The sequence below is a fragment of the Drechmeria coniospora genome, chromosome 01 (genome assembly GCF_001625195.1).
Source record: "Drechmeria coniospora strain ARSEF 6962 chromosome 01, whole genome shotgun sequence".
NCBI classification, from domain to species: domain Eukaryota; kingdom Fungi; phylum Ascomycota; class Sordariomycetes; order Hypocreales; family Ophiocordycipitaceae; genus Drechmeria; species Drechmeria coniospora.
In genome coordinates this window covers 11,620,185-11,643,565 of record NC_054389.1, presented here as the reverse complement: position 1 = coordinate 11,643,565, position 23,381 = coordinate 11,620,185, and the positions used below count along the sequence as shown (strand labels likewise).

The 23,381-nt window shown below is 61.9% G+C and overlaps 5 protein-coding genes across 5 annotated transcripts; 3 read left to right on the top strand and 2 right to left on the bottom strand.

Moving 5' to 3' along the window:
* Window positions 1–333: 333 nt before the first annotated feature.
* On the top strand, window positions 334–1,269 carry DCS_03091 (haloacid dehalogenase-like hydrolase; the record flags this gene model as incomplete). Its single annotated transcript, XM_040800415.1, has 2 exons — window positions 334–350; window positions 450–1,269. The coding sequence occupies 2 exons, from the start codon at window positions 334–336 to the stop codon at window positions 1,267–1,269; spliced, it is 837 nt and encodes a 278-aa protein (XP_040661298.1).
* Window positions 1,270–5,136: 3,867 nt separating this feature from the next.
* On the top strand, window positions 5,137–7,722 carry DCS_03090 (putative sulphydryl oxidase protein; the record flags this gene model as incomplete). Its single annotated transcript, XM_040800414.1, has 6 exons — window positions 5,137–5,371; window positions 5,452–6,267; window positions 6,338–6,502; window positions 6,559–6,773; window positions 6,828–7,409; window positions 7,462–7,722. The coding sequence occupies 6 exons, from the start codon at window positions 5,137–5,139 to the stop codon at window positions 7,720–7,722; spliced, it is 2,274 nt and encodes a 757-aa protein (XP_040661297.1).
* Window positions 7,723–11,692: 3,970 nt separating this feature from the next.
* On the top strand, window positions 11,693–15,417 carry DCS_03089 (Transcription factor; the record flags this gene model as incomplete). The annotated part of the gene is made up of 4 exons (XM_040800413.1): window positions 11,693–11,825; window positions 11,915–12,815; window positions 13,587–13,739; window positions 13,809–15,417. 4 exons carry the CDS (start codon window positions 11,693–11,695, stop codon window positions 15,415–15,417), a joined length of 2,796 nt encoding a protein of 931 aa, XP_040661296.1.
* A 1,523-nt stretch (window positions 15,418–16,940) lies between these two features.
* Window positions 16,941–17,721, bottom strand: DCS_03088 (uncharacterized protein; the record flags this gene model as incomplete). Its single annotated transcript, XM_040800412.1, has 2 exons — window positions 16,941–17,411; window positions 17,449–17,721. 2 exons carry the CDS (start codon window positions 17,719–17,721, stop codon window positions 16,941–16,943), a joined length of 744 nt encoding a protein of 247 aa, XP_040661295.1.
* Window positions 17,722–19,736: 2,015 nt separating this feature from the next.
* Window positions 19,737–21,374, bottom strand: DCS_03087 (uncharacterized protein; the record flags this gene model as incomplete). The annotated part of the gene is made up of 4 exons (XM_040800411.1): window positions 19,737–20,698; window positions 20,764–20,929; window positions 20,979–21,099; window positions 21,175–21,374. The coding sequence occupies 4 exons, from the start codon at window positions 21,372–21,374 to the stop codon at window positions 19,737–19,739; spliced, it is 1,449 nt and encodes a 482-aa protein (XP_040661294.1).
* Between the last annotated feature and the right edge of the window lie 2,007 nt (window positions 21,375–23,381).

Below are 23,381 nucleotides of genomic sequence, written 5' to 3'. Positions count from 1 at the left end.
GAGTCATCGAGGTGGGGCATTCATGGTGGGGCACTCAATTTCAGCTTCTGCGGGACTGTTGGTCGACTCATATACCCAAGTAAGTACGTTCTGTACACAAACAAATACATCAGTCCTCCGTACGGAGTGCCTTCGTTACACGTATTGTACTTGCACGCGAGCCTCGCAGCCCAACTCTCATTTGTTCCCGCCTGCTCTCACTGGGAGGCGGCGTCTGTTGGTATTTATTGTCAGTCAGCTCGTACCCGATCTCTTGTCCCCTCGGCAGACGATACCTCGCCACCAGGGCCAAAAGACGCCGTCACCATCGCGTCGTCATCCCGCCACGGCACCATGGCGCCTCGCACCGAGTATGTCCTCTTCAGAGTTCCCCGCCTGCCGACGATGGCGGCACCCGTGGGCGTGGCAGGACGGGCCTGAGCGTCGGCTTATGCGTCCCCCCCTCGCAGCTTCCCGCCCGTCCGGGCCTGTCTCTTCGACATGGACGGCCTCCTGCTCGACACCGAGGACCTGTACTCGCTCTGCGTGAACCTCGTGCTCGAAAAGTACGGCAGACCGCCGCTCCCCTGGTCCGTCAAGGCGAAGCTGCAGGGTCGGCCGGGCCCCGCGGCCAACCAGATCTTCCAGGACTGGGCGAAGCTGCCGATATCGAAGGAGCAGTACCTCGAGGAGCTTTCGGCGCTGCACCGGCGGCTCTTCCCGACGGCCAAGCCGCTGCCCGGCGTGTTTGAGCTCCTCGCGAGCCTCGGACGCACCGGCGGCGAGGCCAAGGCCGAGGGACGCGTGCACCTGGCGCTCGCCACGAGCTCCCACGCGGCCAACTTCAAGCTCAAGACGGCCCACCTCGCCGATCTCTTCTCCGTCTTTCCCGAGGAGCGGCGCGTGCTCGGCGACGACGACCGGCTGCGGCCCGGCCACGGCAAGCCGCTGCCCGACATCTTCCTCCTCGCCCTGCAGACCATCAACGACTCGCTGCCGGCGGGCGAGCGGGCCATCCTGCCGGAGGAGTGCCTCGTCTTTGAAGACTCGGTGCCCGGCGTCGAGGCGGGCCGGCGGGCCGGCATGCGCGTCGTGTGGTGCCCGCACCCGCAGCTCAAGGAGGAGGTGGCCGGCCGCGAGGAAGAGGTGCTGGCCGGCCGCACGGGCGAGGCCGGCGACGTCGACCTCCACCAGCTCGGCGAGCTCGGCGACGGGTGGGCCGAGTACATGGCGAGCCTGGAGTCGTTTCCCTTTGCCAAGTTTGACATTTTGATTCCCGAGCGAGGGTGAGGCATGGCGGGAGTGCATCTTGTCATGGCGAGCCTCGAGTCGTTTCCCGGCCAAGTTGGACATGTTTATTCCCGAGTGAGGGTCAGGCATGGCGGAAGTGCATCTTGTCATGGCGAGCCTGGAGTCGTTTCCCGGCCAAGTTGGGCATGTTTATTCCCTCGGCCGCGTGAGGGTCAGGCATGTTGCCATGGCGAGCCTGGAGTCGTTTTCCTTGGCCAAGTTGAACATGTTTATTCCCGAGTGAGGGTCAGGCTGTTTATTCCCGAGTGAGGGTCAGCCATGGCGGGAGTGTATCTTGTCATGGCGAGCCTGGAGTCGTTTTCCTTGGCCAAGTTGAACATGTTTATTGCCGAGTGAGGGCCAAGCATGGCGGGAGGGTACGCTTGCTTCTGGCCAAGGCCTTGAGAGGACGCGGACCGAGGGCGGAGCGGCGGATGGACACGGTTCTCTTCTCGGAGAGTCGACGTCGGCCGGCCGATGCATGCGTACATGTTCCCTAGACAAATCGACGTTTTCGAGGGCTCAGCGTAAGAAAGCACAGGCATGGTCACGCTCTGCGATGCTCTCCGATTTCGACGTAGCCGACCAACCGCGTCAACGGCCGACTGCTGCAGGAACGAGTTCCCCAACGACGTCTCCGACGAGCACGCGCTTGCCAGGGCAACGAGCGACGCCGACGCCGGTTTCTCGGCTGAGCGAATTATCGGTCCGTGCCGTGCCATGCGGCCGTGCCGCGGACAGCATGACTGCATGCATGGCAGAGGCGGACCTCGTATTGTCCAGCCGTTGGAGCTGGCCATCGGCTCATGTCGCGCAAACTCGTACGTGCAGAATCCGGAGTGCTTGCAGGTGAAAGTGTAAGAAAGTAGGGAGTGCTGGTAGGTGAAAGTGTAAGAAAGTAGGGAGTGCTGGTAGGTGAAAGTGAAAGAAAGTAGGGAGTGCAGAGTACGAGGTGGTATTGATACTGTATATGCAAGTACTCCATGGTAATACTGTATACAAGCACTCCGTGGTAATACTGCATGCAAGCACTGCGTGGCAATACTGTATACAAGTACTCCGTGGTAATACTGTATGCAGGTGCTCCGTACTTGCTCCGTATTCCTTCCGAGTAAGAAAGTACTGCAGGTGCAGCAAGTACAGTACTTGAGCACTGTACTGTACTTGGCCGTACATGCACTGTACGTGTGACTTGTGGCGAAGCAGTGCTTGTAATGAATATGCATGTATCGCGACACGTCAATGGCAACGGAGCTGGCAAGGATGACGGAGTCGCCAGCGGCTACAAGGAACGTGGTAACAAGTAGTCGTACAGCTCGTGCAAGTAATGGCCAAGAACAGTTTCTCATGTTCAATGCACTGCAGCAGGAGTATTGCACACGCTTGTACGTTGTACAGGGTGTGCTGTATGGAGCGATGCAGCGTGTACGTTGGTGTATCCGTACATGTAAATGTGCTCCGTACTTGAAGCACATGCAAGTAAGGAAGTACATGTACCATCAGGGGGAGGACGTGTACCGTATTACTCCGTACTGGATATGTGCAATACTGTGGTTGTGAGTAGGTGTAAGTAAGTATTACTGTAAGTAAGTAGGTGTACGGAGTACCAACATGTATGCAAGTACTCTGCACAGGCACCTAAACAGTACAAGCACATGGAAATGCTGTGCAGGTACTCCGTACACCTACTTGCAGTATACGCCTACCTAGTACTTATAGTACACCTACTTGCAGTATACACCTACTTATAGTACACCTACTTACAGTACACCTACTTACAGTACACCTACTTACAGTACACCTACTTACAGTACACCTACTTAGTATGCGCGAGTGTCTGCGCACAAGTATTTGCACCGATAATACGAGTGCTCGTATACTGTACATGCACCCGTTGTACATGTACTTGGCCGTACATGTATGTATTTGTGAGCACATACGCAGGGATGGGTATCCGCTATGACGACCAGGAAACGGCTTTTACGTCAAAGCTACTTGTATTACCGGTGGGTAGAAACGAACCAGGATCATGGACATGGATGATGCGCAACTCTATTTGCAAATCCTTGTAGCTGTGCACCTGAGTACTTCATCATGCCATCGACAGCCGCGGACGAGGAGTGATTTCGTACATTCCGGCACGGCATGAGTACTTGTACTTGAACAAGTAAGTACATGTGCTTGTCTGCTGCAAGGACCAACACCACCCGCCACTACTGCGCCACAGCTGCATGCAAGCACACGTGCAGTTCTAGTTGGCAAGCAAAGATTCGTCTTCTGGCACGTTGTTGCACTTATGCTCCGAGTTTCCGGGAGGATCAAGTACTTACATGCGCAAGTAATGCTCCGTACAAGTACTCCGTATGCCGCCGAGTAATGCAAGCACACGTGCGTCGTCGTGTTGTATTCAAGCACCGCCCCGTGGGGTTTCTCGGGTTCGCGTCACCTGACCAGGCCACTGGTGAGCGATCCTTAGGGATGCTGCATGTACAGTACTTGAGTGCTTAGGACCTTTGGTGCATTTGCACTCGCTGTACGGAGTGCTCCGTAGGTGTGCAGCTGCTCTGCAAGTACTGTACATGCAAGTGCGTGTATTACTTTGAAAGTACCTGTACACGTTCCTTGCAACACAAGTGGCCCGTACCTGTACTATAAGCAAGAGCCACGAACCGACAGAGTATCTTCAAGTACTCCGTACCTGCAAACAGGTGCAAGTGTACATGTGCAGTACGGTGCGTCGTACGTGCGGCTGTGGAGTGATACTGGCCGTATAACAAGTGGACCCGTTCTCGGCACAAGACATGTACTGGTACTTGCGGGTGTGCCTGAACTACGTGGTGCCTGTGACGCGCCGTGCACATGCACGTGCAGGGGTACGTACTGGTTTATCTCGTCGATCTGGCGATCAGTCAATGCCATCACCACCGTCTCTAAACGGCGCCATCCATGATTGGCTTGCTTCGGCAGATCCTAGTCAAGGACGATTGAGACAAGACGAGAGTCTGTATTCACCTGCACTCGCCAGTGCATGATTCGCACGGGGAGCAAACAAGCACCGGCAAGGACCGACCTCGATGGACAGGCCGCACGTTCCGACGCACGCGTCACGGAGACATGGCCGTGCTGGCCACGCATGCCGAAGAAGACGCAGGCGAGCCCAGCGTTGCTGGGCGGCCGCCTTCTCGTATGCATGCATGTAAGCGGACGTCCTTTGGCTCGAGATGGTCCGTCACCGCGCGGCGACGCCCGATGTCACGTCCGTAGCGCAGCCGCCTTGTCTGCCGCGGCGCGAGGCCGAGGTGATGGAGGCATCCCTTCGGCCGCGGTGCTCGCCGATCCCGGACGCCGTCGAGCTAGGACGTCTTGGCTTCTGGCCGGTGGAACCGTCGGTCGGGACTCGCATGGCCCTGTCCTTGCCTTGTCTCGTTCATGAGCGCAACCGCCGCCCTCGGTATTGTTCGCGAGACATGGCATTGGCCTGTTGGGACAGGGGGTGAGCGGGTCCGGCGAGCATCTGATCGACTCGCAGCGTCGCAGCGAAACGAAAATACGAGCAGCTAAATATATCAACGGCACGGAGTGCGAAGAACTTGCCTGCAAACAAGCAAGTGTATGCGCACCTGCGGCATGATGCTTGCTGTACTGTAAGTACTCGTAGGTGTCAGTGATGGTCATGAATGGTGCCGAGTGGATAGGTGTGGACGCATACCGTACTTGCGTCCCTCGCAACGACGCCGTGCCCTTAAGAAGCCCGTGGCCCCCGAGTCCGATGACCTCAATATCTTGAAAGCGTTTTGAGACAGCGTCGGCTCCTCGTTCCCTCGTCCCCTTCGTCTTGTTCGTACCGAACCCTGCCGCGGCCCCATCATGTTGTTCAACGCCGCCGTCCTGGTCTTGTCGGGCCTGCCGCTGCTGGCGAGTTCGGCTCCCGTGTCGGAGTCGCGGCCCATCGACTACGATGCCATCATCGTCGGTGGTGGTCCGGCCGGCCTGAGCGCCCTGAGCGGCCTCGCGCGCGTTCGCCGCAACACGCTGCTCATCGACTCGGGCGTCTATCGCAACGACAAGACGCGCCACATGCATGACGTCCTCGGCTTCGACGGTCCGTCCTGCGCCCCCAACCCCCCTTCCGAGAAGACGTAGGCGGTGGCATGTCGCTGACACGGCATCTTGGCCATGCAGGCGTGACGCCGGCCTACTTCCGCGCCGCCGCTCGCGAACAGCTCTCCCACTACAAGACCGTCTCGGCCACCAACGGCACCGTGACCAAGGTTTCGCCCATGGCAAACAACACCTACTTCGAGGTGACGAGCGAGTCCGCCGACGGCCGCAGCCGCGTCTTGACCGCCCGCAAGGTCGTCCTCGCCACGGGGCTCCGCGACATCCTGCCGTCGACGCCGGGGCTCGACGCGAACTGGGGCCAGGGCATCTACTGGTGTCCCTGGTGCGACGGCCACGAGCACGCCGATCAGGAGCTCGGCCTCATCGCCGGCCTCGAGGACATCCCCGGCCTCGTGCGCGAGGTCCTCACGCTCAACCGGAACATCACGGCTTTCGTCAACGGCACCGACACGGCCGAGACGCGCGCGGCGACGGAGCTGAAGAGCCCGCGGTGGCAGGAGTACCTTCGGCTGCACCGCGTGACCATTGACAATCGCATCATATCGTCCATCGAGCGCCTCGCCAACGGCACGACGGGCCACGAGGACCCGCGCCTCCCGACGGCGCCCGAGCTCGACCGCTTCCGCGTCCACTTTGCCAGCGGGCCGCCGGTCGAGCGGAGCGCCTTCCTCACGAGCTTCAAGAGCAAGCAGGCGTCGACGGTGGGCGAGGACATGGGCGTGACGCTGTACGGCGGCCGACTGGCGGCCGACCAGTCCAAGGGCCTCGCGACCAACATCTTTGGCGTCTACGCCATCGGCGACGCCAACTCGGACAACGTCACCAACGTGCCCCACGCCCTCTTCAGCGGCAAGAGGACGGCCGTCTACCTGCACGGTAAGCACCCTCCTCGCGCGCAGACGCGTGAACGTGACCGACGGCGAGCTGACGCGAGCCGACCCGACAGTGCAACTGGAGCGAGAGAATGCCGCCAGGGAGCTCGCGAACCTGCCGGCCGGGAACAACGTGACGAAGCGGAGCATCGACGTCGAGGCCCGGTCCGTGTGGAACATTATGAACGGCCCATCCGACGACATGCTCCACGCCGGCGAATTTGACCAGCCATCAATACGTCGAGATCAACTGGTACCGCAATGAGCTCGCCTTTCTTGCCTTGAACCCTCGCAGCGCCGTTTGAGGATGAGACCATGACAGTCAAGCCGTCACGTCGAGCGCTCGGCTCGCACGAAGCCCCCGACGGCTTGCGAGCAGACGGCCGGATGCGTTCGGCGGGCGATGCTGAAAGACGGGCGGTGAGCGATGCGAGAGCCGTCCCGTGGGATGAGACGGCGGATCAGGCAGGGCTCGCCGACGCCGACGCCGACGCCGACGACGACGTTCGAGTACATAAAAAAAATAGGAGCGTAATAGGAGCGCATGCGAGCACGCGCAAGTAGATGGAATTCAGCGTCAAGATCAAGCAAGCCCTTGCTCGCGTCCGTGCTTGTCCGAGTGCCGCCGGCGACGGAGCATGCCGTCGCCGTCATGTCATGAGCCGCAAGGTGATCGAGGTACGGATGTGCCGCATGACAAAATACAGCAGACGCGCCGCAGCTGCCCTCGTACGCGCTTTCGTCCCATTCGGCGTGCTCGGCGTGCATCAAGCAACCCAAGGGCCACGAGTTGGGGTGAAGACATTGGTCCGGACTCGTTCGTACAAGGCAGAAGGCGTCAGGGAGAGCACCGTACTTGGGGGACACCGAACGGCACGGAGGGCCGTGTGCTGTGCTGTGCTGTTCTGCTCCGCGCCGTGCCGTGCCGCGCTGCGCTGCTCTCGCGTGCGACCTGTTCCTGATGAAGGGTGGGCCACCGACTCTGGGTCGGCGAGGGCCAAGCTGGCATCGATCGCCGAGGCCGGACTCGAGGGCCGTCGGTTCCCTGGTACATGCCCGCTTTTCCATCTTGCCCGACGCACGCTCGACTCTGTTCGCCGAGGTCCGAACATGGGAGCGGCCCCCGTCTGTTCGGGCATGGTCCAGGTAATATTAGACACTAATTACTCCGTCAAGTCTGCCGACGGAGGGAGCCCAGGGCAAGGGAGGGAACGGGTACAACGGACACGAGAATGGGCAAGTGCCGTACGACTACAGGTACGTGTTAGCATCCCCTGGTGAGCATGGAGGGATCGCCCCTACGCCTTGCGTTTGCACTCGCCGCCGTGACGGAGAAGACGACACAGGCGGACGTGCGGACGAGGCCGCGGACCGGCAAGGCGTGCGTGGGTCGAAGCGTGTCCCGACGCTGGCTGCGGCTGCACGGCTCGCACTGCATGGCGGCGACGGGACGAGATGACGTTAATGTGCGGCGGCAGGGGATCGAGGATCCATGCGAGGCGGCGAGGGATGGTCGGCTTCGGCGAGACGCAACGGATGGATGGATGCCCTTTGGCTCGAGCCCGCCGATCTGCGTTGTTGTCTGTCCTTTCTCCTTGGCCGCCTGTTTGTCGTCACGAGACGCGGCAGAAAAGGAAGACTCGTAGGTTGCACCTGCTTTCCGCTACGTAATGGATGTAGACGTAAGTATAAGTACATGTACATGTACTGATGTGCTGCAGGAGCACGAGGAGTACAACAACATGTACATATACTTACGACGAAATGCTTGTTATTGTGAAGTACAGTAAGTAAAGTACTGTGTTCAAGTACTTGCGTACTGTACGTGCTCAGTCCTGTACCGTGCTGTGCTGCCGGTATGGACTGTACCTTGCATGTAGAGTTGTAGGTGCTGCTTGGTGCAAGTGTACTTGCAGATACTCAACTGCAGGGGCAGGTGGTCCGTGGGTGGTACTTTTCTTTTCGTCGCCCGGGAGTGACGAGACTGCACTTTCGCCCTTTGTACCAAATATTGGGTGTACTTGCTGCACGGAGTACTTGTACTTGTACTCCGTACCGGCCGAGGTCCTGTACTTGCTTGATTGAATTCACCGCAAGTAGAGGCCCTTCGCAGAGACACGTACTTGAGTACTTACAGTAAGTTGCTGTAAGTACTAGGTAGGTAAGTACTCCGTACGGAGCACATGTCCGGAGTAAGTACCCAGTACTCTATTAGTTGTACTGTAATTACACCTACATGTACTCCGTACTACTTGTCAAGTGTACTCCGTACCAGTATTTGTGCAGGTACTTGTTTGCAAGTACTGCCACTGGCAAGTGCACCCAATTACGAGCACCAAGACACGTGCCTCTACTTGTGCCGCAAGTACTGACTGTACTTGCACAAGTTCCCGGTTCGTGCAGCACTTTGGCTGGCCAATCGGCAGAAACCGGCGCTGGCGTGCATTCCTGATTCGTCCCTCCTTCGCCCCCGTCTGAATTCTCGGCGACCCATTTTTTCCAGCCGGTCGGCGCTCCGGAATGTGGACGGCCTCGCTACAATGCGCGCACAAGTCGCACCTTGCCGACTCTGCAGGCGCACATGTACAGGTGCATGTGCTCCTTCGCTCGGTGCGAACAGTGCGAGCGGGACGCGCAACCAGCCGGTGCCTGCGGCCAGCGCATGGACTTGCGGAGCCCAAGGCAGCCATCGCGTCCCGGCTGGGAGCGCACCCGGCACCTGGCAGACCGGGAGGCGGCAGAGGCAGACGTTTCGGCGCCGAGCGAGAGGCATTTCTCCTCACTCGTTTGCCGCCATGCAGGCAGCCGAAACCTGCCACGGCCGTCCGCCTTGCCGTCGAAAGCCAAGGTTCACCGTTCGTGCCAACCCGAGACGACGCATGCTTGGGTGCCCATGGAGGGACTAGCCATGGAATGGAACCGAAGGGCTACATGTACATGTACTTGTACTTGGCGTGCGGCCTGCCTCCGTCCGCCGCGTCATGGGTAAGCACAGTACTTGGGCGCCGAGCATGACCGCGCACTCGGTGCCACCTACTTACGGCGTGCGGAGCACTCGGCGATGCAATCTAACGCGCGTGGCACCCGCTCGCTCTGCGTCGCAGGATGGCGGGAGCCCAGCGAGAGTCGGGCGGATAGGGGACGGCGGACGGAGGTACCGTGGCCTTGGCCCGTCTGCCAGACCTCTTCGGCCCCACTTGGTCCTGGGCTGAGACGGGCAGGACGGGAGGAGGAAAGACAGAAAAGCAACGAGAGGCCATTCGTCAGCCTCCAGCAAGCCCGCACCTCGCTCGAGCACGGAACGAGGCGGTTGGGGGACGCCGTCAACCTCCTTGCCTCGGCGTGTCTACCAATGCACGCTCCAGCAGGTGGTTGTACGTGCACCTGCTTGCCCGCTTGCGCCCCGGCGCCCATGGTGCGTGACGCGCGCCGCTGGTGGTGACGCTGGGGTACCAGGCGTTTGGTACTAGGTACTACCGTAGGTACTGTAGGTACTGGGTACTGCAGGTACTGGGTACTGCAGGTAGGCTAGGTACTGTAGGAACCTACTGTAGTACTCTAGGCCTACTGCCCTCGAGCACTCTGTGCTGTGCATGTATTTGGTGTACTTGTACTCCGCACTTGTACAGTACGGTAAGCAAGCGCCTGTAAGGAGTAATTACTTGCTGAACTTGCGCTCGTAATGTGCGAGTAAGTACTACGTAAATGCTCCGTACTTAAATACTACCTTGGTAACCTAGCACCGACAGCACTCTGTCGACAAGTACTCGGTACATGTACTTGCTCCGTACTCCGTACGGGGCACTCCGTATGGGAGTTACCACCAAGGCACCCGTGCTCCGTACCAGCCGCACGAACTCCGTAGTTGTACTGTAGTTTTAAGTAATAGTTGTAAGTAGTTGCAAGTAGTTGTAAGTAGTTGTGCTTGTACATGCAAGCACGTACTTGATTGAGTCGTCGGCACGAGAGTGCAGTATTATTATTTATTACTCCGTATGGAGTACTCCGTACATCCGCACTCCGTACATCCGTACCCCATACGGCACCAACAAGTACCTACCCAAGTACTAGGTACCTAGTGCCTAGCAGGTAGGTAGTTGACATCCATCGCCTAGCACCACACTCTACCATGGTACTTTGACGCCCATCGAGGGATAGGGATTCCGTACCTAACATTACTGTACTTGCACTTACTTTGCTGTAATTGTAGCAAGTGTTACAGTACTTGGGTCGGTGCAACAGAGGTACCTTCATTTGGTGTGCTGCGTACTAGACAAGTACCTAGTACTCCGAGGTGTACTGTACCGTGCTCCGTACATGTGCTCGTCATCACAAGTACTCCGTAATTTCCCTCGGACGCAGCGTTGCAGAGGTACAACTACAAGTACAGTCTCTGCCATCCTGCTCCATCGGCTGGACCAGGGGTTCCGAGCCGAGACGGATGCCGAAGGGTGATGTGCGACCGGCCGCGTGCCTAGGTGCAGCAGGGGATGACAGACGTCGGCGGAGCATGCCAGGTGGCAAGTGCATCTTCTGGGGTCGCACGCTCGTGCTCGCGCGGCTCGACAAAGGGGCGAGGAAGTTGCGGCGATGCACCCATTCACTGCACCCATTCACCGAGCGGTTCGAGGCGCATGCACCAGCCGGCCGGTACGTGTTGGTGTGCGTGTGCGTGCTGCTCGCCCGCCCGCCCGCCCGCTCGCTCGCCTGAAGGGGCCTCAGCCTGCGATGCCCCGGCACTGGCCCCGGCGGCCGGAAGCGCTGACGCCGCCGCCACCAGCCATCGGTACGTGTGCTTGCTTGCGTGGGCTCGTACCGTGTCGTGCCTCGAGAGTCGCCCCCCCCGCCACCTGCACACGGTGCGCGGCGGCACCGTCGACTCTCGACCGTCGACGGTGGCGCCGGATCGCCTGACGCTGCCCGGCGTCGCGTCGTCGGCGGCGGCAAGGACGGTGCAGCGTGGCAGCGGCTCGCTCGTCGCCTCGTCGCCGTGAGTCGTCTGTCGTCCATCGTCCTCCCCCGTCGCCTGCGCTCGCCGGCAACTCGCCCGCCGACTCGGTTGGGAAGGGGAGAAGGGGTGGACCGGGGGAAAAGGGGAGGGGGGGGGGGAGAGGGCGCGGCGGAGGGGAGGAGGAGCTTCCTTGGGGTTGCTTGGGGTTGGGGGTTGTTGGTTCGGACAGCGCAGCGCAGGTGGAGCCCCGAAAAAACAGGGCATGCGGCCACCCTCGGAGCGCCGTGGCCCGTAGCCATGTCCTCGTGGGACGAATCCGCACGGTGGCGATGACCTGCTCGGCCACCGATGTACGTACCTCCCCTCGGGTACCTACCCTGTGCGACAGCGCCCCCCCGAGCCGCTGGCGACTCCTCGTGGTCCGGTATGACGACATGCTGGAGTTCGTCGGCCCAGCTGAGTGGCCGCCCGCTCGCTGATGGAACCGACGACGGGCCACCGACGGCGCGTGAGCCGGCCAGCTGGCCTCTCACCGTGCCAGGCCGCGCTCGCGACTCCTGCCTGGGCCAGCGGGCGCCTGGCTGGGCGGAGCAGAGGTGCGGAGCGACGAGGTGCGCGCCAGCGTCCCAACTCTCCAGGGGTGGAGCACAGGCCCGGCAGCGCAAGCCGATCCGCCCGTGCCTAAGGCCATGAGCCACAGGCAAATCTCCCACCCAGGGCGCCCGCCTCGAGCGCCGTCGCCGCCCGTCCACGACTTCCACGTCGGCACTCACCCACGCAACCCGCCCACTTTCTCGTCCCCGTCCTCCTTCTCCTCTCCTCCCTCCCCTTCTCCCTCTTCCACCACCACCTCCGCACCCGTCCGCCGTCCTCCTCTGCCGTCGACGACCGCTCTCCGGGGACGCACCGCGGCCAACGACCAGCACCGTCTCTGCCCCGCGAAGCCGCCTCTCGGACGTGCTCGTTGCCTTTTTTTTTCCTTCCCCAAGACACGCGAGACGTGCGACGCGGCGAGCCCTCGCGTCCTCTCGCAACCCGCCCGAGCATTTTTCTCGCCCCGGACCCGAAGCAGAACGGGGCGTGTCGCGACCTCCGGCCCTCAGCCCAGCCGCACCCAGCTGCACTCAGCACCACACTCGGCACCACCACCACCCAGCACCACACTCGGCACCACCACCCAGCACCACACTCGGCACCACCACCCAGCACCACACTCGGCACCACCACCCAGCACCACCACCCAGCACCACCACCCAGCACCACCCTTCCATCGTCGTCGCCGTCATGTCGTCGGGCGTGGTGCGCTCCACCGCCCTCAGGGCCGGCGGCGCCTGTGTGCGTTGCCGCAAGGGCAAGACCAAGTGCGTCTACGAAAACGGCCGCGCGCCGTGCAAGAACTGCGCAAAGGGCATGCACGAGTGCTACCTGCCCTCGGAGAGCATGGCTCATCACCACGGCCAGAGCCCAGCTCGTCATTCGAATGCCCACCGCGCACCACGCGACAGTCTCCCGGCTCCGGGCGCCGTGGGTCCAGACGCCAGACTGGCCGCTGTGGGCGGCGGCGCAGGCTCCGCCCGTCACGTCCAGGCGGCCACGGAAAAGTATGTATTTTTTTCTCACGTCTTCCCCCCCCCTCGCGCACCGCCTGGGCCTGCTCTGCCGCCGAGAGCGTGATCCGTCCCCTTCATCATCGCGCCCATCTTGGCTGCCCCTTTGCGTCCTGTTGCCGTCGGTGAGCGATGGCCTTGCTTCCTTCTTTTCATTCATTCCTTCCTTCCTTCCTTCCTTGTTACCTCCTTCCTCCACACTGCCCTACCCTCGACGCCGCCGAGGCGCTGATTGCCCGACCGACCTGCGCCTGCCCACCCGGCCCGCATTTTCCCCTCTCCCTCCGAGTGGCCGGCCGTGACTGCTGGCGCGGTCGTGGCCCCACCGAATCCCCAGACGCAGACGCAGGGAAGTTGCATTCTCGGCATTCACCCGCCGTCCTGGCCGCGGCTGCCTCGTCTCCTCGTCTTGCACGGCGGCACCTGAGTCGTTCCCTCCCAAGCACCGCATCTACGGTACCTTAGCCGGGGGGCACGGGGGCAGGCGCCGTCGGTTCCGTTGCTGCTTGCTCGCTTCGCTCGCTCGTTGCTTCCGCTCATTTCACGGCGTGCTCGGCGGTGAGCGATCGAGCGGCGGTCCCCCGTCCGTCCTTCTCCCCCCTCCCCCTTCGTCTCGCTTCTTCCCCCTCCCCGGCTTTCCACACCTCCCTCCCCTCGTCCCCTTCTGCCCGCCCACCCACCCCTGCGGCCTTTCGCCCCCAAGGCCGCGCGCCCCGCCCCTCGTCCCCGGCCGAGAGCCGTTGCTTACGAAAGGACTCCGCCCAGACTCACGCCCGAGCTCATTGCCGAATGCGAGCGGGTCGTTTCCAAGACGTTCCCGGCCTGCGTCGCCTTCCACAAGCCGTCGTTTGTGCAGCAGCTCAAGAACGCGTCGCTCGAGTCGACGCTCGTCTACGGTCTCTTGACGTTTGCCGCCCGGTAAGGCTCCCATCGTCCGCCCTCGTTGGCCGCCGTGCGAGTTGGCCGACTGACGACGCGCCCCTCCAGGAGCTCGCCGGCGCTCATTCGCCGATATGGCACCCCCACCCAGGCGGCCGAGACGTTTGCCGCCAAGGCCATGGTGCTGATCAACCAAAACTTGGACCACCCCAACCTGGCCGACATCCAGGCTCTCTGCCTCATCATCATCCACGAGTGGGGCACGAGGAACGCGGTCCGGGCCTACATCTACCTCGGCCAGGCGGCGCGCATGCTGCACATGTACCGCATCCTCAACGGCCACCACGCCTCGGACACGACGGACCAGTTCCTCCGCGAGGAGTCGTTCCGCCGCACCCTCTGGCTCCTCTACATTCTCGACTGCCTCCTGACGAGCACGCCCGGCCGCTTCCCGGCCCTCTCGGTGCAGGACACGGCCAGCGTGCCGCTGCCCTGCACGGACCTCAACTTTGCCTTTGGCAACACGGTCTACACCAAGACGCTGCTGCAGCAGCTCAACCCGGCGGCGCTCTCGCCGACGCCCCTGGCCCAGGGCGACATTGGCGAGTTTGGCCAGATCGTGCTGGCGGCGACGATCTGGCGCGACGTGGTGGGCATGCTGACGGCGACGAGCCTGCAGGACTTTAGCGAGGAGGACTGCGCCGGCCTCATCGGCAAGATCGAGGGCCTCCGCACCTCGCTGCCCATGCAGTTCGTCGACAAGCCCGGCCAGATCACGCTGCACATGACGATGGGCTCGGGCTACACGTTTGCCATGCTGCACTGCCTGCTCCACTGCTCGACGGTCTTTGTCCACCGCCGCCGGCTGCTGCAGGAGGTGACGTCGCCCCACTTCACGGTGGACGCGTTTAACAAGAACCCCAAGTGCCACGGCATCGTTGACCGCCTCTTCGCCTCGTGCCACGGCACCATCCTGCTGCTCGACGCGGTCGAGGCGGGTGCCGACAAGGAGCACGCCACGTGCTTCCCCATCTTCATGCTCTTCTCGGCCTTTACCGCCAGCGCCACGGTGGCGTACCTGTCGCTCAAGGGCCTGACGCCGGCCAACGCGGCCGAGACGGCGGCCCACGTGGTCAAGGACGGCCTGCGCTTCATGCAGGACGGCACGGAGAACTGGCCGCTCATGTCGAGCTGGCTGCGCCACCTGACGGTGATGCAGCGCGTGCTGAACAACGACGCCGGCGGCGCCGGCTCGGGCCGCTCGCGCCACGGCTCGCACCCGCACGGCGGCCTCAAGGACGAGGTGTCGTCCAACGCCGACACGAACCCCGACGCCATGGACTACGACCAGCCGGGCGTCGGCGGCCACGGGTCGAACCCGGGCGCCCGTCAGGCGTCGGCGTCGGAGTCGCCGCGCGACGACTCGGAGCCCCCCGTGACGATTCCTCGCCGGCCGGGCGTGACGACGATCAACGGCTCGGGCGGCCTGTCGACGCCGGCGGCGGCCAACACGCCCCCTCCGGGCGCGCCGCCGGCGCCGATGCAGGCGGAGGAGGTGAAGCAGCAGAGCCCCGACGTGGGCACCAACGGCGTCATGGCGTCGCAGGAGGGCCAGACGACGAGCCAGGACATGACGGCGCCGGAGCTGTGCCTCGCCTTTGAGCGCCAGCTGCTCGACCTCGACGACCTCGCCGCCTTTATGGGCGGCGGCGTCTGAAGGGCGGGCGGCGTCTGGGGCGCGTGGTCGAGTCTTGACCGAGTAGGGTGTCGGCGAGGAAGGGCCGGGGAGAACGTGTAGGATTTTTTTCTTAGCCGGCGGATACCCGATTATGTGGAACAGGGGCGTTGCGGGATGCGAGGCCGCCAGGGGCCCGGTCGAGCCGCGGCCCAGGTTTTGGCGGACAAGGGACAGCAATATGCTTTGGCACAATCTCACGGCGGCAGTTGCCGTCGGTATTTGCGGACTATACTTTTTGATGAATAGGAGATGAGGGTGGAATGGGACGGAATCGACGCGTCGTTTTCATCGTGCGGCGAAGCTGCCGTGGTACGTGCGTGAGCGAAGGGTTGGCGTTGGAGGGCCAGCCGGAGCCCGTGGTCAAGTGCAGCGTGATGCGGCCGGGCTTGTCGAGGGGGGGAAGAGGCACGTTGCCGAGGCCGAGATTCTTACGTGGCAGCATAAACTAGGCGCCTCGTCGATATGCCTGGTCTTTCGCCCGCGTGAGGGACCGAGATGGTCGCCGGTAGAAAAGAAGTCCGCCAACGAAGACGTCGACTCGTTGCCACGACAGCCAAAATGGAGTGAAGCCTACATGCGCACCACGGTCGAGCCAGAGGAAGTGCACGAGCTGCAGGTCGTTTCCCGACGCCGGGTCGCCCCGTCGGCGCGTGGTAGAGCAACGATGGCGGGAGGAGGAGCAGCTTGGAGCAGGACGATGAGCGGCGAGAGGATGAGCAGACAAGAACCCATGCGTGTTGGCAGGCACCAACCATGTTTACAGTAGCTGGTTGTGTATGGAGGATCACGTGCGACGGAAGAATGACGGATTTGTACTTAAATTCATGATGGGATGTGCATACGGGAAAGCTCAACTCATAAACAGTCGCCGATAAGGGCGACGGGAAGAATGACGGATTCGTACTTGTCTTACTCATGATGTAATGTACACACAGGAAAGAAACTTATAAACAGTCGCCGATATGTGCGACGGGAAGAATGACGTAGTGGCACTTGTCTTCCTAATGGGATGTGCATACGGGAAAGCTCAACTCATAAACAGTCGTCGACTTGTCTTACCCATAATGGGATGTGCATACGGGAAAGCCCAACTCATAAACAGTCGCCGACTTGTGCGACGGCAGATTGACAGATTCCTTGTCTTCCTCATGATGGGATATGCATACGGGAAAGCTCAACTCATAAACAGTTGCCGACTTGTGCGACGGCAAGAATGCCGTATTCGTACTCGTCTTACCCATAATGGGATGTGCATACAGGAAAGCTCAACTCATAAACAGTCGTCGACTTGTGCGACGAGAAGAATGACGGATTCGTACTTGATTTCATGATAGCATGTGCGCACGGAAAGCTCAACTCATAAACAGTCGCCGATCCGTGCGACGGACAGGTATAAAGGATGACGGCCAAAGCATCATGGCAGGTTGATTGCACGTCCATTTCCAAGACCTTGATGGTTTGTTTGGAAACCTCCGCATGGATGAAGTGCGACGGGCGGTTCGCTAGTCAGAGTCGCTGCTGCTGCTGCCGCTGTCGCTGCTGCTCCCGCCCATGCCGCGGTGGCCATGCTTGCTCTTCTTGTGCTTCTTCTTCTTCTTGATGGCGTGCTCCAGCACATTCGCGCCGATGGCACCGGCGGCGACGGCGCCGATGGTGCCGAGCATGCCGCCGCCGGCCTTGTGGGCGGCCCAGCCGGCAGCGCCGCCGCCGACGAGGGTTGCGCCGAGGCCACGCTCACCGTCGGGTCCGCCGGGTCCGCCGGGTCCGCCGGGATACTGTCCGGGCGCGTTGGGGTAGGCGTTGGCGGCGCCGCCGGGGGGTTGCTGGTGGTACTGCGGTTGGCCGGGGCCGTTGGCGTAGTGCGGTTGGCCGGCGGCGTAGGAGGATGGCTGGGGTGAGTGGCCGCGGTTGTCGTAGCTCGGCTGCTGGCCGTAGTTGGGTTGCTGGGGCGGCTGGCCGTAGGGAGCGTCGTGCTGGGGGTAAGGAGAGTGGGATTGCTGCTGCGCGTACTGCGGCTGGGAGTATTGCGGTTGGTGCTGCTGGTGCTGGTGCTGGTGCTGCTGGTGCGGCGGGCCCCGTTAGCGGTTGCCCGGCAGGTGGACGGGCGAGGAGGGGTTCGGAGGCGAGGGGACCAACCTGCGGGGCGTAGCTGGGCTGGCCGTAGCCCTGCTGCTGGCCGTGCTGGCCGTGCTGGCCGTGCTGGCCGTGCTGAGAGTAGTTGGTTTGCTGGGGATAGCCGCCGCCGCCGCCGCCGCCGCCGCCGTAGTAGTCGTTGGCGGACATGACGATCGACGCAGCTCGCGGTGTAGCTTGTGGTGGTGAGGTGGCGGATGCGGGGGTCGCCGGGCAGGGCTGGTTGATGGTCGAGACGAGGCAAAAGGATGGTTGGCCGGCCGACTTTGTATCCTCGGCTCGAGGGAGTGGATGTATCCGACGTGGACGCGGGCGGTGCTGAACAGACTTGAGAATGAAGAGGAGGAGGAGGAGGGGGAGGAGGAAGAGGAGCAGGAGGAGGAGGGGGAGGAGGGGAATGAATGCAAGAAAAGGCAGACAGACGGCAGGCACGGACTTGATAATTATATATCCGGAGCACGCGAGGCAACCAGGCACCACCCCAAGGCCGATTGATGCCACATGACAGGTTGCCTCTGGCGTGTGGCGCAGTCAGGTTGGGCGCAGCATGCGGCATGGCATGAGAACCAGCCACGTGCGGGCAGCGAGCCGCGGCGGACCCTCATCACGCCCAGCGACGGAGATGGGGCCGCCGCCGCGGGGCATGCCGGCATGATCGAGCATCATCCCAGGCCGGTTCCCACAGTCGATTTCGGCATAGACGGGACCCGCGCACGCGAGGCGAGGGGAGACGGAAGCGAGCCGAGGTCATTGCCGACTTGCGGCGAGCCTTTGCGTCGCACCGCTGCTGCATGCACTCGGCACGATCAGATCGAGATGGATGACGGGCATGCCATGCCGGGGCCAGGCGAATCAGCGGCGTGCGGTACCTTGACGGGGCAGCGCAGGGGACCCGCACTCGACGGGCACCGCCACGCAGCGTGCCCAATTCGCCAGTAAGCGCTGCAAGTACAGCGTACCTACCAGCGAACCCTGCCTGAGGTGTGGGCGCCAGCGCATGGCCACGAGCGGCAGAGCGGCACCGGAAGCACACGCCGATCCATCTGTACCGACGACGAGCGCCTGACGGGTTCGTCGACGGAAGCTGCTTGGGCGCCGAGGGTGTAGATGAAGAGGTCGAGGAACCCGAGGAAGCGGCCCTCTCTTGGGCGGCATCGCTCGCTGGTGTCATGGCGTGGCGAGGTTGGGGGCTAGAAGGCACCCGCCACAGGCGCCTTGGGGAGAATAGTTGCTGCTGCTTATAGGCGGCGGCGACCAAGAAAGGCACCAGCTTGGTACCAGCATTTATTTGGTGCATGCTGCCTTTCCATGTACCTGGTCAGTACCTACTATTAATAGGTAATATTCCTAGGCACGATGTACTGTAATACATGCCAGCTGAACTCGGTGGTGTGCCGTGGTGGTCTGTCGTTGCCCGTACCGTCCAACAGCACGGACAAGGGTACTGCTATTTCTGGGCTGCCACGCCCTGTGCGGTGGCCCGCCTCCCGCTACGAGTCACCTGTATGTGTACCTGCGCACTCGCTGACTGGTGCCATCATGGGCCGCTGTCGAAGGGGGACCTCAGCCACAGACACCCACCGGCCTGCGGCCTCCGTCTCGTTCGACGTCGGCGTCCAGCGTCCCTCGCCGCCACGCTTGGCTCGCAACTGCGGACCGCCTTGGTCGGTACCTTTGTCGAATTTTCCGTCGTATTCTAGGTCGTTTGCTGGGTCATGGTCCAAAGTCGTATCCCGGGTCGTATCCTGGTCGCATCTATTCCGTACGGGAGGTCCATTGTGGGTGTTGTTGTACGGAGTCGGTCGGTCGTATGTATCTCCTAATTAGGTTGCCGCCATGTACTGCATGTAGCTGGCGCCTGCGACCCTGTGCAACCGGGGGGGGGGGTGACAAAAGTGTCGATTCATCTTGTAGTGGTGGCGCTACCAAAATTGAGGCGTCAATTTTGTCTAGTAATTGTACGACCGTGCCGCTGGGCGGATGCACCCTTGGGCCCCTGCAGCCACTCGTGAGCTTGCGGTAAAATGGCACAACACGACGGCGCGGCAGTTGGCGGTGGCGACCGTCGAAGCAGCTCGCCGCGGCGCCGAGCGGAGGGGCGAAGACGGGGTGCGACGTCGGCAAGGATGCGACGTGGCGCCCTGCAGACGGACGGCTGCCCGCCATCAAGTCTCGGCTCGCCTCGTTCGCGGTGCGTCGGCTTCGAGGGCGGAAGCGACCGACGCCTTGAGGAAGCCCTGGAAGCTCTCAAAGGTCACGGCGTCGAAGCCCTCGACCCACCGGCAGCGCACGGCGACGGCGTCGACGGCGACGCGCACCTCGACCATGAATCCAAAGCTGCACCTCGCCTCGTCCTCCTCGGCCGCCTCCCCTCGGCCGCCCGCCGGCACCCCCTCGGTCTCGCGCTTCCTCTTGCGCCGCCAGGCGCGGGCCCAGACCCTGTCGACGGCGCGGCCGTGGCCTCGCATCGCTTCCTCGTCCCACCGCCACGACAGGAGATGCAGGGCGCCGATGGTGTCGCGGAGCCGTCGGGCAAAGGCGCCGACGCTCGCCGGCGTCGGCACCGTCGTTTCGAACTCCGTCGCCGCCGGGAGGATGCTGCCGCCCTTGGCCGAGCCGGCCTTGGTGCCGCGGGCGACGTGCTGGGCCGGGCGCATGGGCCCGAAGCTCCAGGCGACGACCCACCGCCGCGTCTTGCTCCCCTGGACGAGCTCGGCGACGGCAAAGTTGGCGACGCCCTCGCGGCCGAGCCTCGCGACGAGGTCGACGGCGCTCGAGAGGAAGCCGAGCATCGCGCTGTACCAGCGGACGCGGCCGCGCAGGGCGAGGGACTCGTCGAGGATGCGGCCGACGAAGCCGAGCTCGCCGCCGTCCGTCACCATCTCCGTCGTCGCGCCGGTGCAGACGGCGTGGGGCGGACGGGCCTTTTTCTCGGCGCTCGCGCGCATGGCCGCCTCGGAGGCGTAAAAGGGCGGGTTCGTCATGCAAAAGTCGACGGCGCCGAGGCCGAGGTCGTCGAGGGGGAGCAGGGCGTCGTCGGCGGCGCGCTCGACGACGCGGATCCGGCCGGCGAGGTCGTTGCTCTCGACGTTGCGCCTCGCCCACCTCGCGCTCTCGGCGTCGACCTCTGGACGGGCGCCGACGGTCAGCCAGCCGCGGCCTCGGGGCGCTCCGGTGCGTGCGTGCTCTCACCTGTGGCGATGAAGGACCACGGCCGCTGCGCGCAGGCCAGCAGAGGGTAGATGCAGCTCGCGCCGGTGCCGACGTCGACGCCGACGAGCGGACGGCCCGGCGCGTCGTACGAGGACGTGTCGAGCAAGCCCTTGAGCCAGAGGACGTAGTTGTGCCTGTTGGGGACCTTTTGTCGCGTGAGCATGCTTCCGCACCGTCGGGGGGCTTCCACCTACGGGAGGGCAGAGCCTGTCGCGCGGCAGCTCGATGCGGAGGCCAAAGTCGAGGGCGAGCAGCGTCTTGGTCAGCTGCACGACCGACTCGGCATCGTCAAAGTCCAGCTCGCGCCCTCGAGCGCTGCAGGCGGGAAAAGGGCACCGTCAGCGTCGAAAAGGGCCGGCGAGCGGCAGGGACGGGCCGGCGGGTGCGTACACGGCGGCGAAGGCGGGATCGCGTCGACTCAACTCCTTGAAGTCGGGCGCCTCGCGGTAGAGCTGCCGGAACTCTGCGTCTCGAGCCGCCTGCGCGAGGCGAGAGGCGGACGGGTCCGCGGCGTCTCCTCTGACCGTCACCGGGGGCTCGGCGGCGGCGGCGGCGGCGGCCGACTGTTGGTGCCGCGACGCCATGGCCATGGAACGCGGGTGGTTTCTTCACCTGCGTGCGTCGGGAAGCATGTCCAGGCCGACCATGACGGTGCGTGGATGCGGTGGACGAAAAGGTCGGAGCTTGCTCAGCTCAAGCTTGGAGGTTGCCCGTCGATGCTGGTGTCGGTGAAGAGCGGCAGTAGGCATGGTGGGGCACCGGGTGGCAGGCTGGTGACGGCCTGAGGCACGGCGAGAAGCACGGCGACGGCTGCATGCGGAGCATCACGTGCCAGAATTGCTGGTTACAAGTACTCCGTACTCTGGATCATCACTTGTCGGCGTGCTTATTGGGCGTACGAGTATGAGCATGACGTGCCAGGATTGCCGTGGTTGCCCCCTACAAGTTATGCTCCGTACTCTGTATCAAGATGACTTGTCGGCGTGTTTATTGAGCGTACGAGTAGGAGCATGACGTGCCTATTGCCTGTATTGCCCGTGGTTCCCCCCTTATAACTTGTCGGCGTATTGGGCGCAGCAGCAAGAGCATCACGTGCCGGACTTGCCAGTGGCTCACCAATACGTACAGTGCATGAGTACAGTACAAACGCTACTAACCTAGTACTTGCTTAAAGTGCAGCAATTACTTGTACTTGTTAGGTGTGCAAGCAACTCGGACAAGGAACAGCCCGTTTGACATACCAAGCCTCTCGCATGCACCTGTAAGGTCAGACTCTAACGTCTGGCACTCGGCACGGGAGCGAAGGTGCACAAGGACTGGTACGGGCACGGAGTACGAGCATCAACTATATATTACTAGTACAACTACAGTACTCTGCAACGGCAGCGGGTGCCTTGACAAAACAATAAAAAGGCGACGGCGAGGTATCATGCCTTGACCTGCAGGAACTGTAAGCACAGTACAGGGAGGTCCTTGGAAAATTGCAAACATCACGGAGTACAGAGCACGAACGTCAGGCCCTGCACCCAGTTGTACTCGCAGCTAAGCACCTGCAGTACATACTGCACCGTAAGTACATGTGCAGTAATAAGTAATATCCGTAACGGAGTATTCCGTGGTTGTACTTGCAGTATTACTCCGTACATGTAGCTGTACGTTGTACAGTACTGTAATACCGCACACGGTACCAGTGTTTGCAAAAGCACTCGCCTCTGGGCCCGTCGGTCCCACACATGGCTAAATTACGGCACTTACTGTGCGGTATAGCTGCAAGTACTCTGTACATGTACAGCAAGTACGTACGTTGTATTACTCTGCACTCCGTGCTTGGAACTCACCTGCCATCATTCGTGACATGTTGATAATATGACAAGTTGCCGCATGCACGTACATGTCCTCGGTGCAATTGCTGCCGACTGGCAGGGTCTTCGGTACGGTGCGGATGAAGGCAAGGATGCGTTCACTAGCAGTGGACTGTCGAGAAAGCATCTGCAAGCGCTCCGTACTCGGCACCTACAGTACGGAGTACTGGGTACCTACTTACAGTACACTTACTCGGTACCTAGTACCTTCTAGGTACTGTAATTAGTACCTACAGCACATGCGTACAACTGCGGTGGGGTGGCAAAAATGCCGATTCAATTTGTGGGAGTAGCGCTACCAAACCTGAATCGTCACTTTTGTCAAGTGACTGTACGCGAACAAGTAGAGAGAGTACTGTACTGCATTACTTGCTTGCCAGGTGCACAGACACTGCCCTGCACGGAGCAATCACAGGCATCATTATTAGCTGCCATGCACGGATTCGGCCTGCTGGTTGTCCGGCATTAATTACAGTACACCTACACTTTGCATGCATGCGCATCGGTGCACGGCGGTAGGTGTGCCGAAAATGGCACGGAGAGAATGTTGACCACTGCTGACAATGAACGGCAAGTACTTGCAACCACAAGCACCTACAGCGTTGCACCTGTGCGAGTGAGTACAGTAATGGGTGTGCTGCCAATTCTCGTGCTTGCTTGCTTGCACAGGCACATGAAGCAAGCACATGCGGCGGCAAGGACGAGCGGTGGGCGGACCTGGTAGCCGGCGCGGCG